At 40.6% G+C, this 24642-nt stretch overlaps 2 protein-coding genes across 5 annotated transcripts in view; one reads left to right on the forward strand and one right to left on the reverse strand.

Annotated features, from left to right (window-relative positions):
* The first annotated feature begins 4208 nt into the window (after nucleotides 1-4208).
* mpl (MPL proto-oncogene, thrombopoietin receptor) lies at nucleotides 4209-10856 on the forward strand. Its single transcript, XM_070961193.1, has 12 exons — nucleotides 4209-4427; nucleotides 4624-4744; nucleotides 5180-5349; nucleotides 5666-5823; nucleotides 6658-6802; nucleotides 6967-7081; nucleotides 7402-7571; nucleotides 8329-8471; nucleotides 9074-9233; nucleotides 9456-9537; nucleotides 9741-9828; nucleotides 10090-10856. Exons 1-12 carry the CDS (start codon nucleotides 4316-4318, stop codon nucleotides 10558-10560), a joined length of 1935 nt encoding a protein of 644 aa, XP_070817294.1. The 5' UTR covers nucleotides 4209-4315; the 3' UTR covers nucleotides 10561-10856.
* A 2114-nt stretch (nucleotides 10857-12970) lies between these two features.
* The window catches only part of ddah1 (dimethylarginine dimethylaminohydrolase 1), a 75043-nt gene continuing 63371 nt past the window's right edge, over nucleotides 12971-24642 (reverse strand). For all 4 annotated transcript variants that reach the window (XM_070961295.1, XM_070961292.1, XM_070961293.1 and 1 more), the window contains 2 exons: nucleotides 20103-20246; nucleotides 12971-16215 (listed from right to left, as the gene is read on the reverse strand). In XM_070961295.1, the coding sequence (XP_070817396.1) occupies nucleotides 16099-16215; nucleotides 20103-20246 (261 nt within the window). In that variant the 3' untranslated portion in view covers nucleotides 12971-16098. The remainder of the gene's footprint in view (nucleotides 16216-20102; nucleotides 20247-24642) is intronic.

Raw genomic sequence — 24642 nt, forward strand, 5'->3', positions numbered from 1 at the left:
CCCAATCATATCTTTTACGTCGGTAACGTAACGTGTAAGGATCTGCGAGAATGGAGAGAAAACGAAAAGGAGGTGCAGAGAAACTGCGAGAGAAAAAGAAGCAGGCTCTTCAAGCCAACGCTGCCAAATGCGCAAAAAATTCTGCTACGTTTGCCACGGCAGGCCCTTCATCAGCTCCCGTGGCCGATGACAGTGGTGCTGTTGGCGACATTGAACAGGGACATGCAGTAAAACCTGCGGTAAGCTGGACTGCTTTCAGAACACTTGTCATGAGGAAAGCAACCCAACGCCTTGGTAAATCTGACAATGATAAAACGTCAATAACATATTTCTGGCTAATGTTCTATGGCCAGGTTAGTTTGTATTCTAGTTAGTTTATAATACCTGTATACGCAAGTTTTTTTTTTTTTTTTTTAAGACATTGTGTATGTATGTATGTCATCATCCCTCTTAAGTTTTCAGTTTCTAAGCTGCTATTTTTATCTTTAAGAATGACCAATAATTAAATCTCTCTCTCTCTCTCTCTCTCTCTCTCTCTCTCTCTCTCTCTCTCTCAAACATACATGCTCAGAGTTCAAAGTTCATTCAGGAGTTCAGCTACTTTCATCCTTTTGGATTGGGTCACTTCACAGTTTATTGAGTACTACTCTTGGAAGAGTTAGCATCTGATCCATCATTTCTCATCTCTATTCTTTCTTTTTTCTTCCTCCCTGAAACACATGAGTACACCCAATAGGATGAATTCTGCTTAAAGATCCATTACTGTGAGGGAGTGGTGGAGTGTACTTTTTTGTAGTGTTAATAAATTAGACTTTTTGGAAATATTTAATGTGTCCACTCTCATTGATTCCCATTAACTCATTGCATGGCTTAAGGTACGTGGTTTTAAAGAGTTGCACAGTTGGTATACACATTCAAGAGACTGAAAAGACCGAAACGGTGCGCATTATCAAATGTGGTGGGCCGGTCTGGTCCAATATGCCAGGGCCGATTTCTTGTCCCAGTCCGTCCCTGACTGTAACTCAACCTGTTGTTCCCTGATTCAGTCACATGCAGTGTTATGAAAAAGGAAAATTCAGCACTTATTTAACCTCCTATCCATCCAGGTTTAATCTTAAAATGTATTTTTGTTTAAGTGTTTTCTGGGGCAAAACCAATGTTGAAATCCAGTAGAACAGACTGGGCAGTTCACTGCCCCAACTTGCTGAATGCCGTTAGAACTGTGAAACACCTTAACGGTCAAGAAAGAAGAGCAAACTCGTTTAGTCTGTGGAAAGATGCAGACTGTTCCTGTAAAACATTAAGATTTTTTTGTTCTGGTTGGGGACTTCTCAAATCAAGTCCATCTAATGTGGTTACCATTGTTGTAAGCCAGTAGCTAACTGAGCTGTTACACTTTGTTGTTTACAGTTGTCGTCCGTTAGTGGCAACCTGTTAGTTTCAAGTAGTTCATGAGGATTTGCCATGACACTGTGTCACGCTGGAATCCTCTTAGCCTTGTTCCTTCTTTTTCCCCCCTTTGTGACCTCAGCACTTGTACTTTAGGTTGGTTAGTCCATGATTTAGTCATAGCATTCTTTACACAAATCTGAAGAGAAAATTAATTGATTTGTTCTAGCAGTTGTCCAGCAGCAGGTTGTATATTCAAACATATGCTGCTCTTGATCAGTCTTGTATGAATATTAAGCACTGGTAAACACTGGTCCAGTGATATGAGAATGTCTCCACCAAGGAAACCTGAACACTTCCGCAATTTGTCATATAAGTACCTTGACAGACATTTATGCCATTTATGGCTGTTTAGTTAGTTTGGTGTATTGTTTTAGAAGTTATGTTGTTGTCAGTGTCAGAAACATCTAGTTTCTTGAACAGCTTCAAGTGTAGGGTGCCATCTCAGCCTCACTAAGTTGGTAGAGATTCTATCAGTCTGTGGTCAGAATGCATCTGCAGAGAACTATGTTTTCCTGGTAGTAGCACCTCATGCTCTCTGTTTTCGTTATTAGTGTAGAGTTAATTACTAGTTTTTGAGCTTGGGAAATTCCAGAAATTGATGTTTTCTTGACCCACCTTTCACTGGTTTACAGTAAGATCTTTTCATGGCTGCCCAATTACACGAGAAGTACACTGTGTTCTGAAATTTCTGAGGATAAATATCCTGCACAAAACATCAAGATTACAAAAGATTACATTTTACATTGTAGGGGCACATATTTGATTATTATATGGTTTTGTAAATAGGACACAGAGTAAATTTTATTGATTGCATTTACTGAAAATTGTCTATTTTAATCTTGCAATTAGCTTTCCAATGGACTGACATTGATTAACATGTGATAAGTAGGGCGTGAGAACAGGTTGGTTTTTAAACATGGTGGTTGCCACCACTGTATTGGGTCATATATTCAACCAATCAATGTACACTTGAGTCTGGAATACTTAAAAATGACTGAATTACTTATTACTTAAAAATGAATTAATTTTTAATTTCAATTCATCATCAAAATTTCAACCAATCAATTTTCTGTTGACCAACAATCAGTTCAAAGGGTTTCAGCTTAATTATAAGGATTAGAAATGTATTAGAGCAACACTTTGCATTAGATTGTACAAGATTACACAACAAAGAGGAGACTGATGTAGCACAGTGACGTGAAAAAGCTGTGGTGGGCAGAGAGCTCTGCTCATCAGGCGTGCTGCATTCTTAAAAAAGATCGCATCTAGCAATCCTGTACATCAGATAGTTATCAAAGCACAGCTGCTCTATCACACCCCTGTGACAAATGTAGTGCAACCCAAGCACAGGAAGCAAAGTGCCAACTGCAGACTAAATACTAAAGGACCACCTTGTTGGTTGCTTGGTTTAGTTTGGAGCTGGAGGTAGCATACCAGCGTCAGCAGCAGGTACAAACTGTATTTGGGGTGCAATGTCTTGTCAGGGGGTGTTGAGGTATTGTTGAATGGTAGTGTTTGGCTGGATAACAGTCTCTGGGTGAAAGCAGTGCTTCACTGAGAGAACATTTTTGGGAAGAAGGTTTTTTTTTTGTGTGTGTGGGGGGGGGGGGGGGGGGGGGTTGTTTTTTTGTTTTTTTTAATGACTGAGCAGGCATTTATTGTCCTGTAGTGTTTGGTAAGTGGAAGGGGAAGTGGCTGAGGTTGGTAATGATGAAGTTTTTAGAAACCTTGTTGATCTTATGTGTGGATAACTGCATAAATAGGCTGTTTGGTGAAATAATCATTCATCATCACTCAATCAAACATTTTGATGGGAATTTCTCATTGAAGCACTAAACTGCAGGCCCTTTCAGAAGTATACATTTGTTAAGACTTGGAATGATTAGTCAATGTCTTTCAGATGGAGTCTGATTCAGACAGGCCTTTGTAGTGTGTAAATGAGTTGTCTGTAGCAGCCAATCAGAGCAGTCATGTTGAAGAGGAATATATTTTCCAAGTTTATTTCTAAGTAAGAGTGTGCTGTTCAATAAATCTTGATCAGCTTCTTAGATCAACTCATCAATTCGCTAACTGCTTAAAGAACCAAATTAGCTTGAGGGTGAGGAGCATTTCAGTTGACTTACATGATGAATGCCTGTATTAGCAGAGCAATGTTTGAATAATAGGACCTGGTGTACCTTCTTGCTTTGCACGGGTCAGGATGTGGTAAGTCAGCAGAAAAAATCAAGAGAGACTTTTGGGGCAATTTTTTCAGCCTCCTCAGATGGTATAACCACTCTTGTGTGTTCTTCATCAGGGAGGAGGCATTGAGACACTGAGAAAGGGTCTTATGTATGTGGACACCAAACAACTTGAAGCTTGTGAAGCTCTCCATGACATCTCTGAGTATTCTTCATTCCTAGATTTCCTAACGTCCATGAGCTCATAAAACCTTTGTTTGTGATTAATCTCTCTCCATACCCTTGATTAAATTGTGAGGAAAAAAAAGTGCCAACCCTGCCAGAAGATGGACTGAAACATGCACTAGTTTTCAGCAGCAGCAGCATGTGCTGTTAGCTATTGTATCAGGTTGTTCACCAAAAGAAATGAAATATGTCATTCATGTTTACTCTCAATCACTCCTCCCAAACTGCCTTTTTTGTTTTTGGTGCTTCTTCCACTGTACAAAGCACACTTCCTGCTCTGAGCACAACCTGTCACATTGGGCCAAGCCCTCAGTACTGCTAAATCCTACCCACCCATGCCCACTCAAAACCAGAAGAAGAGACAATACACACAATGCACATACACAAGCTTGTGTTGTGTTAGTCTAAATGCCATGGCTGTTTAGGATACTTAACTCCTCTTAATACCTCAGTCTACTATGAATTCGCCCTGCGTGTTGGAGATACTCCTTATTAACTTGTGCATACAAGTGGGCTTTGTGCCTGGGATGCATTGCAAGGATGGGACAGTTGATCATCTGTTAAGAGAAGGTAGGCCATGAACAAGAAGTATGATTTGAATCATATCAATCAATCTGACTTCCATTATGGGAAAATGTAATTTTGTGCAAACAGGTTGTGTGAACAAAATACCACATTGTACAAAGCCGTCTTGTGTCACAAAGATCTTTCAGGAACTTGTTTCATCCCAGGAGTGCTCGTGTTGCATTTGTCATTTCTGGAGCAGATGTTTTGCTGTTACGGGATGAGCAGAATCCTAAATGTTTCACCCGGACAGGACGGGATTTCACCTGTTTCTTTGAGACTTCAGACGACACGACTTATGATTTGTTCTACAGGGTTCACAGGTATGTTATACATGGTGAATTCATTGTGTGTTGTATATAAAGGGACCTTAGAAAGTCTCAAATCATTTACACAGTGCTTTCTTTCACAATACTTTGACTTAGATTGTTAGGAATTTTTCATACTTTTGACATGCTACTTATTTAATTTTATATCTTCCTGTGCATTAGTATTAGTGTGAACTTTTGGTAACTATTATTCACTGTCTTCTCCACCCTTCTCCACAGGACTACAGGTTTAATGTAAACTTACATAAGAACCATCACATTTTTTTCTCACTTTAAATAATGTAACTATTATATTTCTCCTTTTTTATTGACATTTGAACCTTACACATTTTTTACTTCCTTCAGTGGTCTTATTTGTCACCTGCAAAACACTTTGAACTGCATTTCTCTGTATATATCCAAATGTCTACTGTGTTTGTCACTGCCTAGAGAGACAAGGTGTGAAATGTCTGTTCAGAAAACAGAAGAGGGAACTTTCCTCCACGTCTACTCATTTCCTGACGTGGATGTTTTCTTGTTTGTGGATATACACCTTGAAGTGATGGAGCACAACACCAACGTCAGCCTCTACAAACGGACTGTCTGTGTGGAGGACCACTGTAAGGCATTTCTTTTTGCAATATTGACTTACACAGCAACAACAGGAATGGAAATAGATAGATCCTTGCTGAAGAATAAAAAAAGACAGAAAAGACAGAAAACACATGTATGAGTAGTGCTTCTGGCCAAATACACATCTACAATCTAATTTGTATGAATATAAAGTTCATTATTATTATTTTTTAATTATTATTGTTATTCAGCTTTTTCAAAATCATTCCCTTCTAACTCCATTTGCTCTCTTCATCATATCAGTTCCACTTCTGATTCTCTAATGTGTTCTTGCTTATTTTCCCATTGCCTTTTTGTCTCTAGTTCTTCTGGGTCCTCCATTCAATGTGTCTTTACATCCAAATGGCCATCCAGGACAGCTGCAGGTTTTGTGGGACTTTAAGGTCCCGAGCAACATTGAAAATCATGTGACATATAGGATTCGCTTCTCCTCCGAGGGGCTGGGAGTGAAGACAAAAGAGGTACACATACACACAGACTGAGAGTACAATTAGTTACATGATTTGTGTTTTTATGTTCCCACACCTTAGTTTGAGATAAAAGCTTTGTTACAGTTGTGTTGATGTTACAGTTGTACCAGTTCTCCCATGAAACCAAACCACTGTCCCTGAATGCTCCATAACGGTTGCTCTCTGTATGAAGTTTGAGAATCATGTGTTGGCTCCCCCAGTGGATTACTGCTGCCTGTGACTGTGGGGTCATATTTCTTCAACAGCTATGTAACTTCACTACTGAACTTTACTACCATCTACTGGATTTTAACATGTATGACCTTTATCTTGCAACGTCAATGAAAGTGGAAAATAATTTGTCTGCCACGTGATTCGGATCCACTCCACAACAATGAGTTCTTCCTTGGCACAAGCTACACCCTTCAACCAAGTTTCATGAAAATTGGTCCCGTCGTTAATCAGTAATCCTAGTTACACACCAGCAAACTGGACTGAAAACATAACCTCCTTATTGGAGGTAATAATACTGCAAGTTAAGTGTGTGTGAAAGCTCTACTTGGCTCTAGAGGTGATTTTACTTTATTATTTTTCCCTTTCGTATGTGCCAGGATCAATGACTAATATCTATGACTCATCTGATCACTTTTTACTGGCTCCTACGCATCACTGATTTATTTTCTTTTACTCAGACAAACATATTAATTACACTAAACTCTGTAACCTGTATTTTCATTTTCATTCACGACCTTCCGTCTCCTGCAGGCCTGTATCTGTAATTAGAGTACAGTGAGTAAAAAAGCTCTTTAAATAATGTAAAATCTATGATGTTTGTGATTTTTACAGGCAAAAAAGGGCGACATACTAGACTCTTTGGTACCAGGAGAGGAGGTTGAAGTCCAGGTCACCGTCAAATGTGCCTTTAAATCAAACACAGGACACTGGAGCAGCTGGTCACAGCCTGCGCGAGCTGTGGCTCCCCAGGGTGCAGGTGTGTCCACGTGAGAAGAGAGTGTGAATGTCTGAATGGATGACAGTGATGGGTGGAGTAAGAGTTCAGGGTTAAGAGATTTTCATCACAGTGAAACGTCTCATCCAGTGATCTCTTCTGTCACAGATGCATTATTTGATGGAGATTTTCTTTCTCTTTTTCAGATGATATTTCACTTATGTGCTACACCTCAGACCTGCAAAACATCACCTGTCAGTGGAATGGGAGCAGATATGGTGTAGAGAATGAATACAGACTTTCCTACATGATGGGTCTCAGGTACATTACTTTACAGTGGTTCTCAAACCTTTCTGGCATGCCCACCACCCCACAACTGTTGTTAATCATTACCCAGGACCAGGGAAGCAACTCATACAAAGGAAACAACGATCAGCACAATAACATCAGCAAACTACTGAGCAGTTTCAGAACCACTGATTTAAAAAATCAGAACATTTCTACACATCATTGATTGATAAAAGTCCTCAGATCTCTCTATCATAACGTAACTGCAAGAAAACATGTTTAGTGCTTTGGATTAACTCCAACTCCGTTAACTTTGGCTGTGATTTGACACGATGATATCACAACCCTTACAGTGAAGGTCTAGGCTGGACACAATGGACAGAGTGTCTCGCTGACAGGAGCCATACCGACCTGTGTCGTTTCCATGGAGATGAGTCCAGAAAAGTCAGAGTCAAGCTCAGCAGCTTTCCAGCTCCACTCAGCAGAACATTCTACACTCAAGAGTTCACCCTCCACAAGAGCAGTGAGTGATTTTGGTTTAATGTGCTGTCTGTTCTTGTTTTTTAAATTTTTATTTTCATTTAATTTTCCTCAGAGATACTTCAGAGGCAGATCTCCAGAGAGTTTATACATGGATTAAATCTACAATTAAAAATGACATTTGCTCAAGCATGCGTTTACCAGTAATGCTTACTATAACAGACCTTCTATCTGTGACTCCTGACCATGGCAGACAGGTTAGCCCATTGGCTCACAGAAACAGCTACATGCTAGATCAACATAGCTAAGATCTCTGGATTACTGACAGGATTTAGGCAGACTGCATTTTTCCATTACTGTAGTAGTAGTAGGCCTGCAATGATTAGGATGGATTGGTTGTCAACTGATAATATCCAAATATTTTGATAATCAAGTAATCGGCTTGAATAATTTTTTTTTAACAAAAAATCAAAATTCTCTGATACCAGCTGCTTAATTGTGGATACTTTCTAGTTTCTTTTCTACTCTATGACAGTAAACTGAATATTGTTGACATTTGAGGATTTTGTCTCTGACTTTAGGAAACACTGACTGACATTGTTCACATTTTCTGACATTTTATGCACTAAACAACTAATAGATCAATCAGCAATGAAACTCATTATCAGTTGCAGCTCTGTTCATGTCGTAGTAAGAGCCCAAGTAGCCTGATTGCCGCCTCTCTCTTGACCTCTTATGTGTTTTCCATCAGGCCTCAGAGAAAGTGTGGTTCCATGACTTTGTGCACTTTTTGTTTTTAGTCAAAACATCCCCACCACGTCATCTTAGAAGAACACTGGAGAAAGATAAGTTGTGCTTCAAATGGGAGGCTCCACTTCCGTCCCTGCCGGTTCACCTGCAGTATGAAGTCAGCTACCAGTTCAGAGGGAGGGAAACATGGATGGTACAATTCATGGCCACAATTTTATATTTTTCTTTATCTTTTTACTGGTTGAGATACTGCAGGATTCTTTGTTTCAGATTTTTTCTTGTAGTGATTTGTGTTCAGTCACAAGACTTTGCATTCCTTTCCAGTTCTTTTGTGTTCCCTCATAACTTTCAGATTCCCTTGCAATATTTATTTTATATTTGAATTAGTATACTTGGAGTCTTCTTTGTAGGATTATAACTGAATATAGTATCTTTGGCATTATTCCAATGGCTGTGGCTGTGGGCTGTCATGCCACAGTGTTTTTGATATTACCAGTAGATGGCTCCAAAGAATGGAATTTTCAGTTCTACATACAAGGACAAGTTCAAAGTAAAAACATCAGCAAGATGATCTATTATATTGTTTGAACGCCGAATGTTGCAAGAGAATGTAATGAGCAAAAACATGAGGAAATGCAAAAATATTTTGTGCGAATGCAACAATATTTAGAAAATGGAAAACATAGATTTATTTCAAAACGTGTATTTCTAAGGAACTGAAAAAGCTATAGAGAACATAAAGCACATCACCACTTTTCCAAACACTGAATGTCAAATCAACCTTTCTGTACCCAGACGATGTCCCTAAAGGGTCCTGAGACTGGCACTTGTCTAGAGGCTCCAACAGGTAGTCAGTACAGTGTTAAGTTCAGAGCAAAACCTACTGGGCCCATCTACTCAGGCCACTGGAGTGACTGGTCACATGTGCTTACTGGTGACACCCCCACTGACAGAGGTAAGCTTACGCTGAGGCTGACAAACACCAGTGTAAAATGCATTCATTTATTGAGTAATCCCCACTGACTTCTATAAAAATCACTACCAAAATCTTGTGAACTGGCACCAAATGCAGCAGCCTTAGATTCTTAGTCTACTGTCGTTTTAGGTGAAGAATTGTTGTGAACCTCTTAAATGCAGTTGTTAGCTTATCTTAATGCGATATAAATAACCTCTACAGGTGTGTTGCTCTTGCTGTGTGTCCCCGTCTCCATGCTGATAACTGTTATCATCATCATCTCCTTTTTTCCCACGTATCTCAGGTACGACCATCCAACAGAGTGCAGCCAGCCACTTCTCAACATAACATTTTGTATTTTAGTTTTCTGACATTTCATATTCTGAAAGTCATTTCAGACCACTAACTAATTAATGTCCGAAACATTTAACTAATTCTTTTAATGACCTTCTTGACCACACTGTTTGAAGACTCTTTACATGTCTGTTATTATGTCCACTTTTACAGTAAGCTCAAGCTGTTTTTGTGGCCACCGGTGCCCAACCTTGACAAAGTCCTACAAGGCTTTCTGACAGAGATGAATGGGCAGAAATGGGTAAATCATTTTATCACAGAATGTTGTATAGTACGTGAAATTACAATTCCCCACACTTACACTGTGGTGTAAGGTTTGTGTAATGGGATGGGATGCATCTATTTATTCATCTATATATTCTGACATCGAACTGATAATCATAATGACATCTAAGTAGTAATAAAATGTAAACTAGGCTTAAGTAACTCAGTTCCATCATTTGCAATTTATACTCAATTTCCAGGTCTTAAAAAAATGAATTTCTTTTTGTTCACACCACAGAATCCTCCATTAACACCAAAGCAGTGCTCTGACGAAATCACTTCATCTGTGGTGGAGATCATGTCTGAAGATGAGGTTTCAGGATTGGGGAAGCCATCAGAGGAATCCACCCAGCTCCTGTCAGCAGAGAGAAGCTTCTCCAGCAGAGAATCAGTAAATGGAAGTCCTGGGTCTGTAAGCTTTCCGGACTATGTGACTCTGAACAAGGACAATGTCATTCAGTGCCTAAAAGGAAACAAGTATGTGGACGAGCATGTTAGAGAGACAGAAGGCCTGGCGGTGAAGGGCGAGCTCATCCAAACATGTCACTCTTCCTGCACTGGTGGCTCAGTCTGCACCCCATCCTGTTTTGACACCGACTTTCTTAACCACTCCTACCTGCCTCTGGCTGAGCCTGCACACATACTCAACTGCAAGGTCACTGCTGCTCGGGGGCCAGGTAACCTCTATACTAATTTGCCCTGTAGCTAAATGTGTGGTATAACAAGTGTGCTTTCTTTCCACTGATGCATGTTTGATGTATACTATGCACTGTTTTACTGACACAAGAAAGAAGAAATTGATGCAGGCTTAAACATCCAAATTTACTGCACCAGGAGCTCCAGTTGTTGGAATAGGAATGAAATCACACAATGATTTATTTGAGGATTGATGCAGCCTGTGGCTTAAGGTGTGTATTGACATTGTAATGGGGTTAGTTTGGATCATGGCATCCATTAAAGTGTGGCATTAAAGTGCCACAAATCTGAAGGTAAAATCAACTTTTGAAAAAAAAAAAAAAAAAAAAAAAAAAACTAGAACAGTTCAAGCTTTTGGCTCAGATGCTTTGAAGATATTTAGACATATTATATATTACTTTTATATTTGTAATCATGTATAAGGTTTCCTCCACATCAGGGCTGGCAGTTTATGTGCTGCTTTATCAGTTTATGTCCACTAGAGGGAACAGTAGCTCACAAGATAGTGTGTGAGACTGCAAGAAAAGACCCCACTCAGTGGCTTTGGTGGTCCAGAGGACTGTACTGTGTAGCTCCTGTTGACAATAACTGGTGCTCTTCAGAGTACTGTTCTACACTCACAGTACCTTAGATAAAGTTAAAAACATAAGAAAAATATTTTTAAAGAAGGCGCCAGGAGGGATATTACACATGGTGTCAGTTTGAGTTTGTACATTTTTATATTTAGCATTTGAATGTAACTTACTCTCATTTCCTCTGTATATTGTCCTACTATTCTAAATGATGGTTTTTTTTTTCCAGATCTTTTTCATTGTCTTGCCATTGTTTGCTGTTAAACCCTCATTAATATTGTATATATTTCTTTGTTCTTGCATTACATGTAGCATCCGAGACAAACTTTCAGTTCATTATGCATTACATTGTACTGTAAGGGTTTGTATTTTGGCAATAAACATTGGAAAGCTGTTTTTCTTCCACTCTCTGGTGAAATCAATCATAAGAAACGAGACACTCAAGCGTTTTGAACTCACTGAAGCAGCTTACTGAACAGCAGCTTTCTTGCCTCCACTGCACTGTGGTGTTTGTGGATACAAATCTTGTTGTCTGTCCTGACAGTTTCGGTGTCACTAGGTGGAAGCAGAGCTCAACAGGCAGAGATGTGTTGTCACAGCAGCGTCTCACTGAGACAACACTGGTTATTCTCCACCAGCGGTCCCCAACCACTGGCCCACGGACCAGTATCGGTAATATTTTATTGATCAGAGTCTGGAAGAAGTTTTATTTTGAAAATTAGGTGCATCAGCCTGTGCCTCTGTACACATGTCAAACACACACACAAACTAATAATAATAATAATAACAGTTACGGGAAGTCAGTGCAGAGCAACTAAAACAAGACTCTGTCTCATGGTTCTGGTTCATAGTCGAGCTGCAGCCTTTTGAATAAGCTAAGTCTGTCAGTGGTCAATCCGACCCGGGATCTGACCCGACACACATACATTGATGATGATGATGATGATGATGATGATGATGATGATGATGATGATGATGATGATAACAGCAACAACGACGACAAGCCGGGCCGGGATCCCACTATGGATCCGACCCGGGACACACACACTATGGATAATAAAAATGATAATAACAGCTGGGTGGAGTCAGCTTGAATTAAAAGCATGTAGCAGTTTTGTGCCCCTACACACGTCAACCCGCTCATCTCGGTACTTATCTTACGTGATACAGTAGTAAAAAAGTAAGCCCACAAGCTAGCAAAATTTAGTTTAAAAAAGTCTTTGGAGAGCTTCTTCGGAAAGGGGAAAGGGCCAAATGATGACACAGAAGAAGAAGAGCCTACAACTTCCAAGAAAAAGAGAGCTGCATTTAAGAGACAATATCAGCAGTCCTACTTAAAACACGCGCGTGATTGTCGCGCACCGAGCCCGCTCTGCGCAATATGTGGCGACAGGCTGGCAAATGAGGCAATGAAGCCTTCTCGTTGAAGAGAAACAAGCGCAGGGCCCCCACTAATTACAACAGCTACATTCAGGCTAATGGTGAGTTGCATTTTTAATAATCTGTTTTTATTCGTTTGCCGGTCCGGCAAATTATTGCTTTATGTGGAACCGGTCCGTGGCGCAAAAAAGGTTGGGGGGCGCCGCACCACACCCCTGAAAACGAGAGAACAGTTAGATTTTGGCCCAGGTTCAGGTTTGTTTTTATCTCACCTGACGATGATTGATGGTCTACATACCAACGTTCTCTTTGAGAATTACGTCTGTAAATATATGACCAAGAGCGGCTAAATAAAATATAAATTAAAATGAATTTCATGACCATGGAATGAAAGTTAAAGTCAACCTCCACATCTGGAGATGATTGTGACCACAATTTTAAAAAAAACAACAACATACAACACAGTTGAATGCTAGATATCAATTTATTAAAGAAAGTAGATGAAAGGCTCAATTTAAGATGACTCAAATAATTATTACTCACAACTTGTATGAAAACCAAGAGACCTGAGTTGGAATAGCAGCAAACACAACATCAGTGACAACTTGGATAAGTGTGGGGATTAGTAAGAGTGATAAATAAGCCCTCAGCAAAGTTAGCACACTTTTTCAGGAGCAGTTACTCACATTGAGGCTCACCATCCAAGAGCCAAAAATGTATTAAATGTTATTCTGATTTTAAATCAGTGCTTGGAAAAGGTTATGGTGCCCTCGAGCTGTACAACCAAGAGGTGATTTGGAGCAATGTGAGAGTGGTTGACAATTTTAGATGAAATGACTTTACTTGCATAAAATCCAATGGTTGACGTTGTTCTAATCATACAGTGTATGACTGTTCCTGCCTGGAGTAACTGCGTGAGAATCAGAACTGGATGCTCTGCAACTATGCTATCACCCTGCACCCAGCCAGCCACCCTCTGTTAAATATACTACTAGTGTCACACTTTTAACAGCAGGCCATCACATCTACAGCGTTTGCCAGACTGTATGATATCATGGCCATAAATTAGCCCAGCTCGTCTATGAGGCAATAGCAGAGGGTGGGAGAAAGTGAGTGCTGAGAGTGAGACAGTCAGGAGAAAGACAGAGAACGTTTAAGAGAGTCAGTGTTTACTGGTGTACAAGCCTCTCCTCCCAGCAGGAATTCTTTCCATGTTTCATCATCACTGCCCGCTTGCCCATACACAAACGTCTATGGAGGAAGGCTGAATCACCTCCTGATGTCATTTCCTCAACTTTCACTTACAATCACATTGAGAAACAACATGGATTCAGATCTGATGGGCTTTAACATGTACAGTATAGAGTGTATGCACAGTGTACATGTTTACATACACCATGGCTACAGGCCTCAAACATGACCACCGAAACAGAGCTCACCAACATCCTCTAAACTCCTGCTGGCAGTTGCCATTGTAAACACACATGGAAACACACCAAGCATAGCTTTTTCTGCATACTGATTGCAGACTCTTTCACTGCAGTTACATTTTAAGGGGAACAGACATCAGCTTCACAGCGTGCTCTTAACCAGTTCTGGAGCAAAAACTGCCAGACAGGAGCAAAAAAAAAAAGAGCCAGTGTAATCGACAACATGGGCAGAACTAATGTGAGAAAACTAGAGTGGATTCAGAATCATTCAGCAGGAGTGACGTTGTTAGTTTTCCATTCAAGCATTGTAAATTAAAAGGAGGAGAGGTGTTATGTTGGACCAAATGAAAGCTTAGTTCTGTGTGAAGGAGTATCTTATCTGTAGGGGATGAATTTGCATCCCCACATGAATCTAAACAAAGGCTTACCAGGAGGGATGCAAAATTGCTTTCAGGTATACTACAGTATGCAGGTTCTTGCTGAAAAAACAATCTATAGATTTAGATACAAGAGTAAGCCCCCTCAATCATCACTTACTAGAAGTTTGTGGCAGTGTATTTATCTGCAGAGATTCTACCTGTATGTGTTGTTATTTTGCTGTGATTGGGACAATTCTGGGCAGCAACCTTTGGGCATTTGGCATGTAGCCTGTTTCTGTTGGACAGGTCGGTGTCACTGGTTAGCGTAGTTAGCTTGCTGAAGTATTGGCTTTTCTATTACAGCACATGTACATTCCTTGAGTGGCAGCTTGAAGGGTCCAGTGCACCTCTGGTGGCGCTGAGCCATGGAGGAAGGGCAGAGTTTGAATGCCATGTTTACAAAGTGTAACCGATAATCCCTGCAGAATATACCTTTCAGCAAAATGGCCACGGTCTCGTAAGAATCAATGAAAATCCTTCTGTTAGCTTCTCTTGCTGGAGGCAATTATTCAGATCACTCAAACGTGGTTTCCAGTACTGTACGATCAATAGCAATGATTAATAAGCAATACTTGTGAAAAGTAAGAGCACCTCAGGTCTCAATGGCAGTACTTCACAAATCAGTCAAAAAAAACAAACAAACCAATAATCATGATACTGCGATCGTACCAAAAGGTAGAATATCTCTAGAAGGTTCTTCAAGAACAGAATTTTGAAAATGAGGAATTAAAACAACTTCACAGATAATGACCATGCATTTTCTAAAATACATCATCGTCTGTCAGTGGTTTTGAATGATTTACAGTCAAGAAATTCACTCAGCACCAACTGTAAAGAATTAGCAGGAATTTAACAAATACATTTGAGTACCGCTACAAAGCAACGGCGACAAAGAGATTTTCATATTACAGTAGGATTTTTTTCCCTCATCTTGCCCCAAAATGCAGTTCTTGAAAAGTACAAACTGAGCGCCATTATATAACCAAACACACACAAAATCAAATCACAGTTAACATGGCGAATGTAAGCAGCAGAAATCAACTGTTTACATTTCCACTATAGATGTCAGTGTTAGTTATGTAATTCATAAACCAGCAGCGCAACTGCTGACTGTAATGTAAGCCTGCTTTTCAATGGCAACAAAAACAATCAAACAGATCCGTCTGGTTGTGTTGGTCCAGTGCTCTGCTCTCTATGGCTCCCTTAAAGGGCTGCAAAAATCCAACAGCAATCCAACAGCAATCAAGGATTAGCAGGCTTATGATCTCAGATCAGATCTTCATTCATTAGATTTGTAATTAATTAGAATCGAATTTCAATAGATTGCAGGCTGGTTATTAAGAATAGAATAGTCAAAACACATGTGGCTTGACACGGGGTGAATTTATGACCCGAAGCCTGCTCTTTTTGTTCAGCATGTTAGAATGTATCCAAATCAAGAGAAAAAGGACTAATTTAATGTAATATTTTAATTCAGATAGAGACAAAATGAACTTAACTAATGTTGGCTAAATGATTCGCACACACTTGTAAAGATTTTGTGATGTAATCTGAGTGTTTTGCAGGAGAGAGGAGAGCGGCTGATTCCCTTTGATTTATATTTTCTCTGTCCCTCAGCAACAACAAACTTGCCTATCCGTCCTCTAAGTGCAAAGATAGTTTTGCTACACCTCGGGATCCTTGGTGAACGGATTCAGGCTCAGTTGGTTACTGTGCACTGAGAGACCCCCCCTCCCCCCGGTGAGTGCGCTCAGATGTTGGCCTTCTTGTTGATGAGCACAGAGCAGCATGTGAGGGCTCCGTCCACTTTGACCTTCTCCTTGTTGCACACAGGGATCAGCATGTGGTCCTTAAACTTCTCGAACACCTGCGGGAGACACACAGATGAGGCTTTGGTTGGAAAAACTGTCATCCTGCCTTTTAAGATTATTCTGGCTAGAATTCTCCTGGATGAAACTGAACAGATCCTCACAGTGTTCTGCCACATATCACTGGAAAAAAAAGAGTTCAAAGCGATGATATATTGGTAATCAAAAAAACTGCCCTTCTAAAAAATTCAAGAAATAATCAAACACAAAATAGATATTGTCATTGCAACAGATACATACCTCCTGACTCTGCCCTTGGATGCCAGATGTATGAGGCAGTGTATTGACCAGTCAGCACTAGAACAAGCTGTTTAAATAAGGCTGAAGCACTGCTCAGCTCACAGCAGTCAAAGTGAAAGGAAGAACTTATGCAACACAACAAGTTTGTGTACTTGTTGACTTGTCATATGACTGATATGATATAAAAGCCCTGCAGAGACACACAAAATGTGAAGTAGGTTCAAGAAGGTTTCCTGGTCTCCCAGCAAAACAGAAAAAAAAGATGGGAGTGAGAACTATTACGACATTCTCAAAAGACCCTCGTAAAGTAGTGTGTCACCCTGTGGACATTTTCCAGAAGAAAACCAGTGTTTTCCTACCAGACATCCAAACCAGGATATTTTTCTCTTTAAACTCTCGCTTCAACCCTGCTGTGATACTGAGCGAGACCTTGCGGCACATAAACCTGAGGGCTCAGCCAGAACGACCAGCTAAACAAATTCTTATCTCATGATGCAATACGGCCGATGAAGCCTCTGGTGAACCAGTCGCCATGTTTAAAGCTCATGTGCCTTCTAGCTCCTGATTCTTCTCTACCCAAGACATTTTGTGTAATGTGGGCACTGCACTATCATACTCATGTGTAACAGCATTACACCACTTAAATTATGTCTTTTTTGCTACACAATTTTCATATCATTAATCACGTTTTTGCAGGTATATGTCACAAACTAAAGTATTGGATACATTTAAATTTTGCCTCTGGCAAAGTCATTGGAATTCATCCTCTGGGCACCATGAATGCGTGCACCGAGTTTCATGGCTGTCCAATAGTTGTGGACATGTTTCTCAAGAAAACAAAGCAAACAAATGAACCTTATTTAAAATCCCGGGGGGGGGGGGGGAATAAAAATCAGACAGAATCATCCTCTGGAGAACATGAACATCTGTCTGGGAATCCATCCAACACTTGTAAAGACACTCCAGTCTGAACCAAAGTTTTAGACCACGTGAGCGAGCGGCACTGCCATCCAAAAAAAAAAAATCTAAAAACTTCTTCATATGATCAGAGGGAAGGTTCAGGAAAGGTTGTGCTTTTGTAAAACTCCCCAGAAACAACATCGGTAAATCCCCTGCTGTTTATAGCATCTCCACCTCCACAGTGTCTCTTTTTCTGAACATTTCCAGCCGAGTTCTCATTACTGTGGTTGAGATTTATATGTTGGGTCGGAGGGTGGCATGGTCCTACACAGTAGGGGCTTCTATTTTTCACTGGGCCTTCTGTGTGCTCAGTTTCTTTATCTCCAACCTGAGCCCTCTAGAGCCGTCGCCACTGCTAACCATTAAAGATGTCCTGTCTCCACCCCCTCCGACCCCACCAATCCTCTCTCATGACCCCCTGCCTTTGTTAATGTGGGACTCTTATGTAACTTCACGAGCAAACTAAAAATAGACCGGAGATTAGAACAGACAATGTTTGGAGTTAGAAAGCAGCAGAAGTCTTGCAGAATGTCTCTGCGGTTGTGCTGAGAAATCTCTACATCTCATTGAAGGAAAAAGCAACAAGTTCCCTTGGGAAACGTGCGCCAAGTGTAGACTTACTGTACAACAAGGCATGATAAAACTATTCCTGCTGTCTTACTGCTTACGTTATGTCTTGTGCTATTTATATTTTTTCCATTTTCTTTAAGCTACCATTTTTAAACAGGGGTTTGGCCAATTTCTGGTGGGTTTTAACATTATAAAAGGAAACTGTATCATGGAACAAATGTACATTTCTCAAATATTGCTCCAAATGATCCGTTAAAAGGTGCGACCGAAGCAGGAAGCATGAGTTACACAAATATGCTCCAGTTGAATTCCCTCAGTTAATCTTCCTGGAAAACTGAGCCCTCACCATAGATCTATGTCCAAAGACGCATAATTTTGTGAATTCTTGCTTCTAAAAATAGCTGGCGGAGGTTGGGGTTTTAACCACAGAGTACATTTTGAGGTCTGAGCACTGTCTCTGCAGATTGTAGGGTGCTGAGTTCGATCCTGTGAGAATCCCTCTGACTTGTTGTGATGTGGAGTGACCCAAAAGCATCTAAATAACACAGCTATGGCTCAGCCTTTCCAACCCCAGCAGACAAAGTGAGATAATAACACGTCATTCACGGTGAGTTACTGTGGAAAACAAGATGCAAGTGTCCTCAGCGAACGGCACATCTTGGCGTTGTTTTCAAGTAGGTCGCTGTATGTCTGAAAGTAACTAAAGAATGGTTGTGGTTGTATGTGTTCATACAATGATAGTGTGAGACTCTGTCAGTAATGAGTTCAGCCAGGTACGTTGAGCCAGCATACAGCACATGATAGTTTAACAGAGAACACATGTTAAGGATAGCTGTTAAGAGGACGCCCAAGGCAATTCGATAGCCTTCGATATTTCCTTGAAATTAGTCTCATCCTTATATATTTCTTTTGGTATTTCCCTTTCTGGAATAGTACCAGCTTGGCAACCACAGGCCCAAGGGTTTTTCTATGGAACAGCAAACCATTTTACTTTCATCTCAAATGGAATAGTCAGGGATGCATCTTTAAGAGAAATCTTTGGCATTATGTCTTCTTTTACAATCCCCAAGCGACCGCTTTGTGGAAGCTAAAGTGGATCTAAACAAAGAATCGCCATGTTAGCAAACAGTGGCTTATTGACACACCAATAGCATTCATTTGGGTTTGTGACTGGGTTCACCTGGCAAACAAAAATGCAACATTCACTCTTAATTTAGCTTTGGTTTGGTCTCCACCAACCCCTGAAGGAAATATCTGGTTCTTCAGCTGTTCCACTAAGTTCACCAGCTAGCCGCCGACTTTGTCTGTCTGCTATTAAAGCAGGACGCATACATTCATTCATCAATGAGTTTTTTCACTGGCACTGATGAAAGTGCTGCCTGATATCAGACACATTGGATCATCTGCGTTTTCAGATAAGAAACCACTGTTTCACCTCATGATGACAGATGAATCAACTCTTTGGAGTGGGTGGCTTCAAAGGTCTGGACCCAGGCGAATGAGAGTGGTGAGACCGTAAAAGCAAAACAACAAGCTTAAAGACTACAACAGCTCTGTGGAGCTGAGGGGAACCACAACACCCGGTCAGTTGAAAAGTCTCTGAGTTCAGCACTACCAGTGACCGCTTTCACATGCATGTAGTCATTTGATCCATTGTTAACAGAAAAATATTGATTATAGCAGCTTTAACAAGCTTTATTTTGAATATCATGAGGCGAAAAAGAGCCCAAGGTGTTTTTTTGCCGAGGACTCCATCTCCTCAGGCTCTTACTCTGCGGTCGAAGTCACGTCCACAAAAGGTCACTTCACATAAAACTGCACTTTCCTTTGTGTAAAGCCAGTGTTGGTTGTGGTTGACCTGCAGCGGTCAGTGTAAAACAACCACGTAGATTCTTGCAGGGTTTCCCTCTCCAGCCAGTTGTTTGTCTCAGATGTCTGGGCAGGATGGAGAGCAGCAAAGACAAGTGCTCTTTAAATTCAAGCCACTAAACCTACCTGGCTGTTCTGACACTTATTCTCTTTTCTTGAGGTCTAACCTCAGGATCGTAAATAACCGTGTGTTTGTATGCGTGAGACAAAGTGACTGTGTGTGGATGTGAAATGAGCTGAGCATCACCTTTGCGCTCTCTGGATACTGCTCTGCTGTGGCGTGCAGCAGCACAGGTCCCTTATTAGGCAGATTCATGTAGACGCAGTTGGCAGCAAAGTCATCAGGCACCGTCAGTTTGTCATAGCGATGGTCACTCATTTGCTGCATGATCTACACACACAAATAACAGACGGACAGGAAATAGACATTTAGGTAAACAACGAGCAGGCTGTGGCAGTTCACGTGACTTTCAGAGACACAGACAGAAAACAGCTATTCAGATTATCAGAGACTTTGAGTCAGAACCACATCTTTCTGCTGGCCAAACCACTTTCAGGGTCTGGGGGGCCTTAATGGAAAACACAGGAGCAGACAGACATTCTTTCTCAGCAGATGTCATGTTATTTATGTAATCTGAAAGAGTCGAAGGTGGGACAGACAGTGGGGGAAGAGAGGCGGAGAAGACGCCCATGTTGCCAAATGGAAGTCGGGGGGTGAGGATGTTATGACCAGAGGAGAGGCAGGTGCCTCTTAATGTTTATGAGCAGAACATCTGCGGACGGATACCTCAGAGACGAGAAGGGAGGGGGGCAGGAAAGCGAGTTAAAAAAAACCTATTGCATCAACATTCAGAAAAGGTATTTTAAGAAGTGAGATTTTCAACAGAAGTCCTTTGTCTCTTTTGTTTTGGTGCCTTCATCTTCAATCGTGGGCAGGATGAGTTGGTGCTGAGGTTTGCTCATGATCAGCAGTCAGAAGAGGTCATAATCCAACACAGAATTTAGGAAAAAAGAAATGTAAAGTCTGCAGATCACACTTTCCTCATGAAATTCACCAAATGACATTTATGAGACTCCACTGCAACAAAATGTGTGACGTCTGCTTGACGCACATTGAAGGAGTGGCTGTGAGTGAACGTGATGACACAGGCACAGGAGAAAAAAGTGTGTTTTGTGAGCTCAGTGGGCTTCCTGGCTGAGATGTTGTCACTTCACTTCCCAGTGACTTTTTTGTGTGCGAGTTACATATAAATGTGGATTACTTTGCATTATGTTGCTTGCATAATAAGCTGAACAGACTCACACACCTTGTAAAAAATTAGTTATTGTCATGTCAACAGACGTCTATTGCCAACTGATCCAGCACAATAGCAAATGTGCTGTTCTCAGCACTCTGTTAGGGCTTTCCTGGGAAAATCTATTCTGCACACAGGAAGTGACACATTTTATGTTTCTGGCAGCAGCAACAGTGCTTGGTTGGAATAAATAGAAGAACAATTGTGTGGTTAGTGTGAGCAGCAAATCCCATCATTAAACAGAAACCAAAGGAAAAAGTTGCCATAGGACTGGACTTGTTAAACGGAGCAGTGATCTCTGGGAAGTGCTGCGCAAAGTCAACACAGGAATGACCGTTTAGCACAAAACAATGCTAAAAGCAAAGAATAAAAAAGGAAATCATGCAGCACACCAGTAGAGCAAACTGATAGAGCGAACTAATATCTTGATACATTCAATAGCCTTAACTCATTTTTGATTTCTGAAGTGTAAATTAGCAGGCCAGGCAAACGGCAATGTCAAATAAATCGGATTAACTTTACGGCAGCTGACACTGCAGGGCTGCAGGGCGGAGTGGAGGCAGTGTGTGTGTGCATATTATGACTGCACGTGTGTAACCAGACCAGACACATTCCCAGGTCACTTGTGGGTGTGTTAGGTGATTGCAGCAGCCCTAAATGAAAACACTGTACATGTGCGTGACGGCCAACAGTCTCTCACACACAGGGGGATTAAGAGTGGTAGAGGGGAGAATAAACGTTGACTCCACCAAAGATCACAGTTGTTCTTGCTTCGCTCTCAGTCTAGAAAACACATCATTTTCTCACTAAAGACAGAGAGAGAAAAAATATTCAGGATATGAGGAAAAAATGCAATAAAATTCTTAGAAAGTTGACCCGACTAATAAACAGTTGGTTCTCTGTTCAGTATCAGTGGGTGCAGCCAGTCAATATAAAGCCAGATTACTAGCTCAAGTACTTTTAATGAAAAATTTTTTCATTTATTCAAATCTTGAGGCTCAAGAAATAAAAAAAAATCAAGGGACTTTCAGAGGCATTTTTTAACAGCAGTTCATCTGCATGATCGCCTTAATGTGCCTCAGATTTGTGTCTTCTTCAACTGTTTAAGAGGAAAAGCAAAACTGGAGAACAAAGGCTTCTACGTCGTCATCCTGGCCCTCGACCAGGTACACAGCTACAGCAAATCAGCAGCAGCTTGCTTCTGGACAGTGGCTGACTTCCAGTTAATACACAGAGTGGTAACTGGGCAGCAGAATGCGCTCGGTCAGTGCTGCTAAAACAAATATTTACAGGAAAGTAATAAAATCCCTAAGGGTCAATGACAATCTTGACCAGTTAACAAAAACACTGACAATTTACTGGACCTCATGCCATCCTCTGTGGTCATCAGCATAATCTGTGTTTTGGCTCCTGGGCTGAATATTTATAATGCTCATTGTAGTAATCCTTCCAGGAAGCCTTTAAAAGTTTTACAATACTTCTTTTCACTGATGAACAACAGCAGCATGTACAAGACAAATCCTACTTGAGGCTGCTTCCAAATCCAGAGGGGAAATGAAGCTGAAATTGCTTCCTGTTGATGTACAACAAATGTTTGTTATTGCTCCCTGAAATGCATTTCACTCTGGAAATATTACTGGTCTATAGTGAATGTTTATTGCTGCACCCTTTTGTATGCAATGGAAGAAGACTTAGAGGGTAGAAAGGGGAGCAGACAATACAGAATATCTCTGATAATAATGAAACAAGAACATTATTCATCTTTGTCTTATTACATAAATAAGGCAACAATTCAGAGACACTACACTGTAATCTGATGCTCTCTGTCTGACTGAGGTTGTCTCACCATAGCAAGGAAACCAAGTGATCAAATACCATACATGGCCCTCTTCCTGATATAATACATACTGCTAACCTTGACTGAACTATCTCAACAACATTGTGATTATCAGCATGTTAGCATGATGATGTTAGCATTTAGCTCAAAGCACCACTGTGCCTCAGTACAGCCATTAGTGTGGCTGTAGACTCATAAAATGCTAATCCTGATAACAACAACAACAACAACAATAATAATAATAATAATAATAATAATAATAATAATAATAATAATAATAATAATAATAATAATAACTTTATTCATAGAGCACCTTTCAAACTAAAGTTACAAAGTGCTTTACAGTAAAGTCAAATAAGAAAAGTAAATAAAATCCAAAACACAAGATATAAAACAAGAAAATCATTTCAATAATTACAACATATAACATCAGTTGAGAAAAAGCCACCAGATAAAAGTGAGTTTTAAGAAGAGCTTTAAAAGAGGTTGCTGAGTTTGCCTGCCTGAGATCTCCAAGCAGGAGACACAAGGCAACAGTTCAGAGCCCCAAATCTGTGACCTAAAATGTGTTATCAGCTGCTACTCTCCGACACTGCAGCTGAAGGACTCGATGAATGCAGGCTTTCACATCACAGGCGCAGAAACATAAGGCTCAAAAGCCCTTCCTTTCCTGATATCAAACATACTCCTAACCCACCAATTTATCTGTCAAAGATCTAAGTTTATCAAAAATGGAAAATATATTTTAGGATTCAGCTCGTGTATGAGAGAATGTTTGTGAGCAGGATTTGGTCATCAAACACAACTCATCCTGAAGACGACCTTCACCGTGTTGTCACTTCATTATCTATAAAACTCAAGTGTGCAAACATCCCTGGGGAGAGGATCAAACCCTGACCAGTAGAGTAATGACCTCATGAATCAAACGGGGCAGAGTAAGGCAGCCTCTGACAGGGGCAGTATTTTGGGATGATGACTTCATGAGTGAAGCTTGGCAGGGACAGTGGCAGATGGATGACAGAATCCATCCGGTCAACATGTACTCTCATCCCTGGGAGAGCTAAACACAGACAGGGGACTATACCCGGTCTACATGTATACATATTATGAGCACTGAGACTGAAATGATTATTAAATTAATAAAGAAATCCAAGATAAAGACGGAGCCAAACTGCAAAATAGAGTAAAAATTAATAGCCTTATTAACCATACATATAAATTTACAATTTCCAACCACATACTGCAAACAGGTCCTCTTTTGTCAGTAAATATTCTATAGCAGCACAATTTAGCTCCCTGAAGACAAAGTGAATTAGTCGGGCGCCAACTTTGACTTGTACAAAGCGTCTTTGTCCAAGGGTACACAGACAAGGAGCCTCACTGCCATAAGAGCTGCATCCACATCCAAAACAAGCACTTTGAATTCATTAAAACAGCATTCATGAGATCTCACTCCCCACACAAAGGGAACATTACCTAATTACAAATCCAGGCTCGTTAAAAGTCCTTTAAAACAGGAGCTAATTGCTGCAAGAGAAGGTGACGTAAGCCATAATTAGAAAGCGAGCAGTCTGTCATTAAGTCTCGCTAACGGCCACTCCTCGCTCCAGTGGCTAATTACTGGGGTGATCAAACAGGCAGGAATCTTAATGAGT

The sequence above is a fragment of the Chaetodon trifascialis genome, chromosome 4, assembly GCF_039877785.1.
Source record: "Chaetodon trifascialis isolate fChaTrf1 chromosome 4, fChaTrf1.hap1, whole genome shotgun sequence".
Taxonomy (NCBI): Eukaryota; Metazoa; Chordata; class Actinopteri; order Chaetodontiformes; family Chaetodontidae; genus Chaetodon; species Chaetodon trifascialis.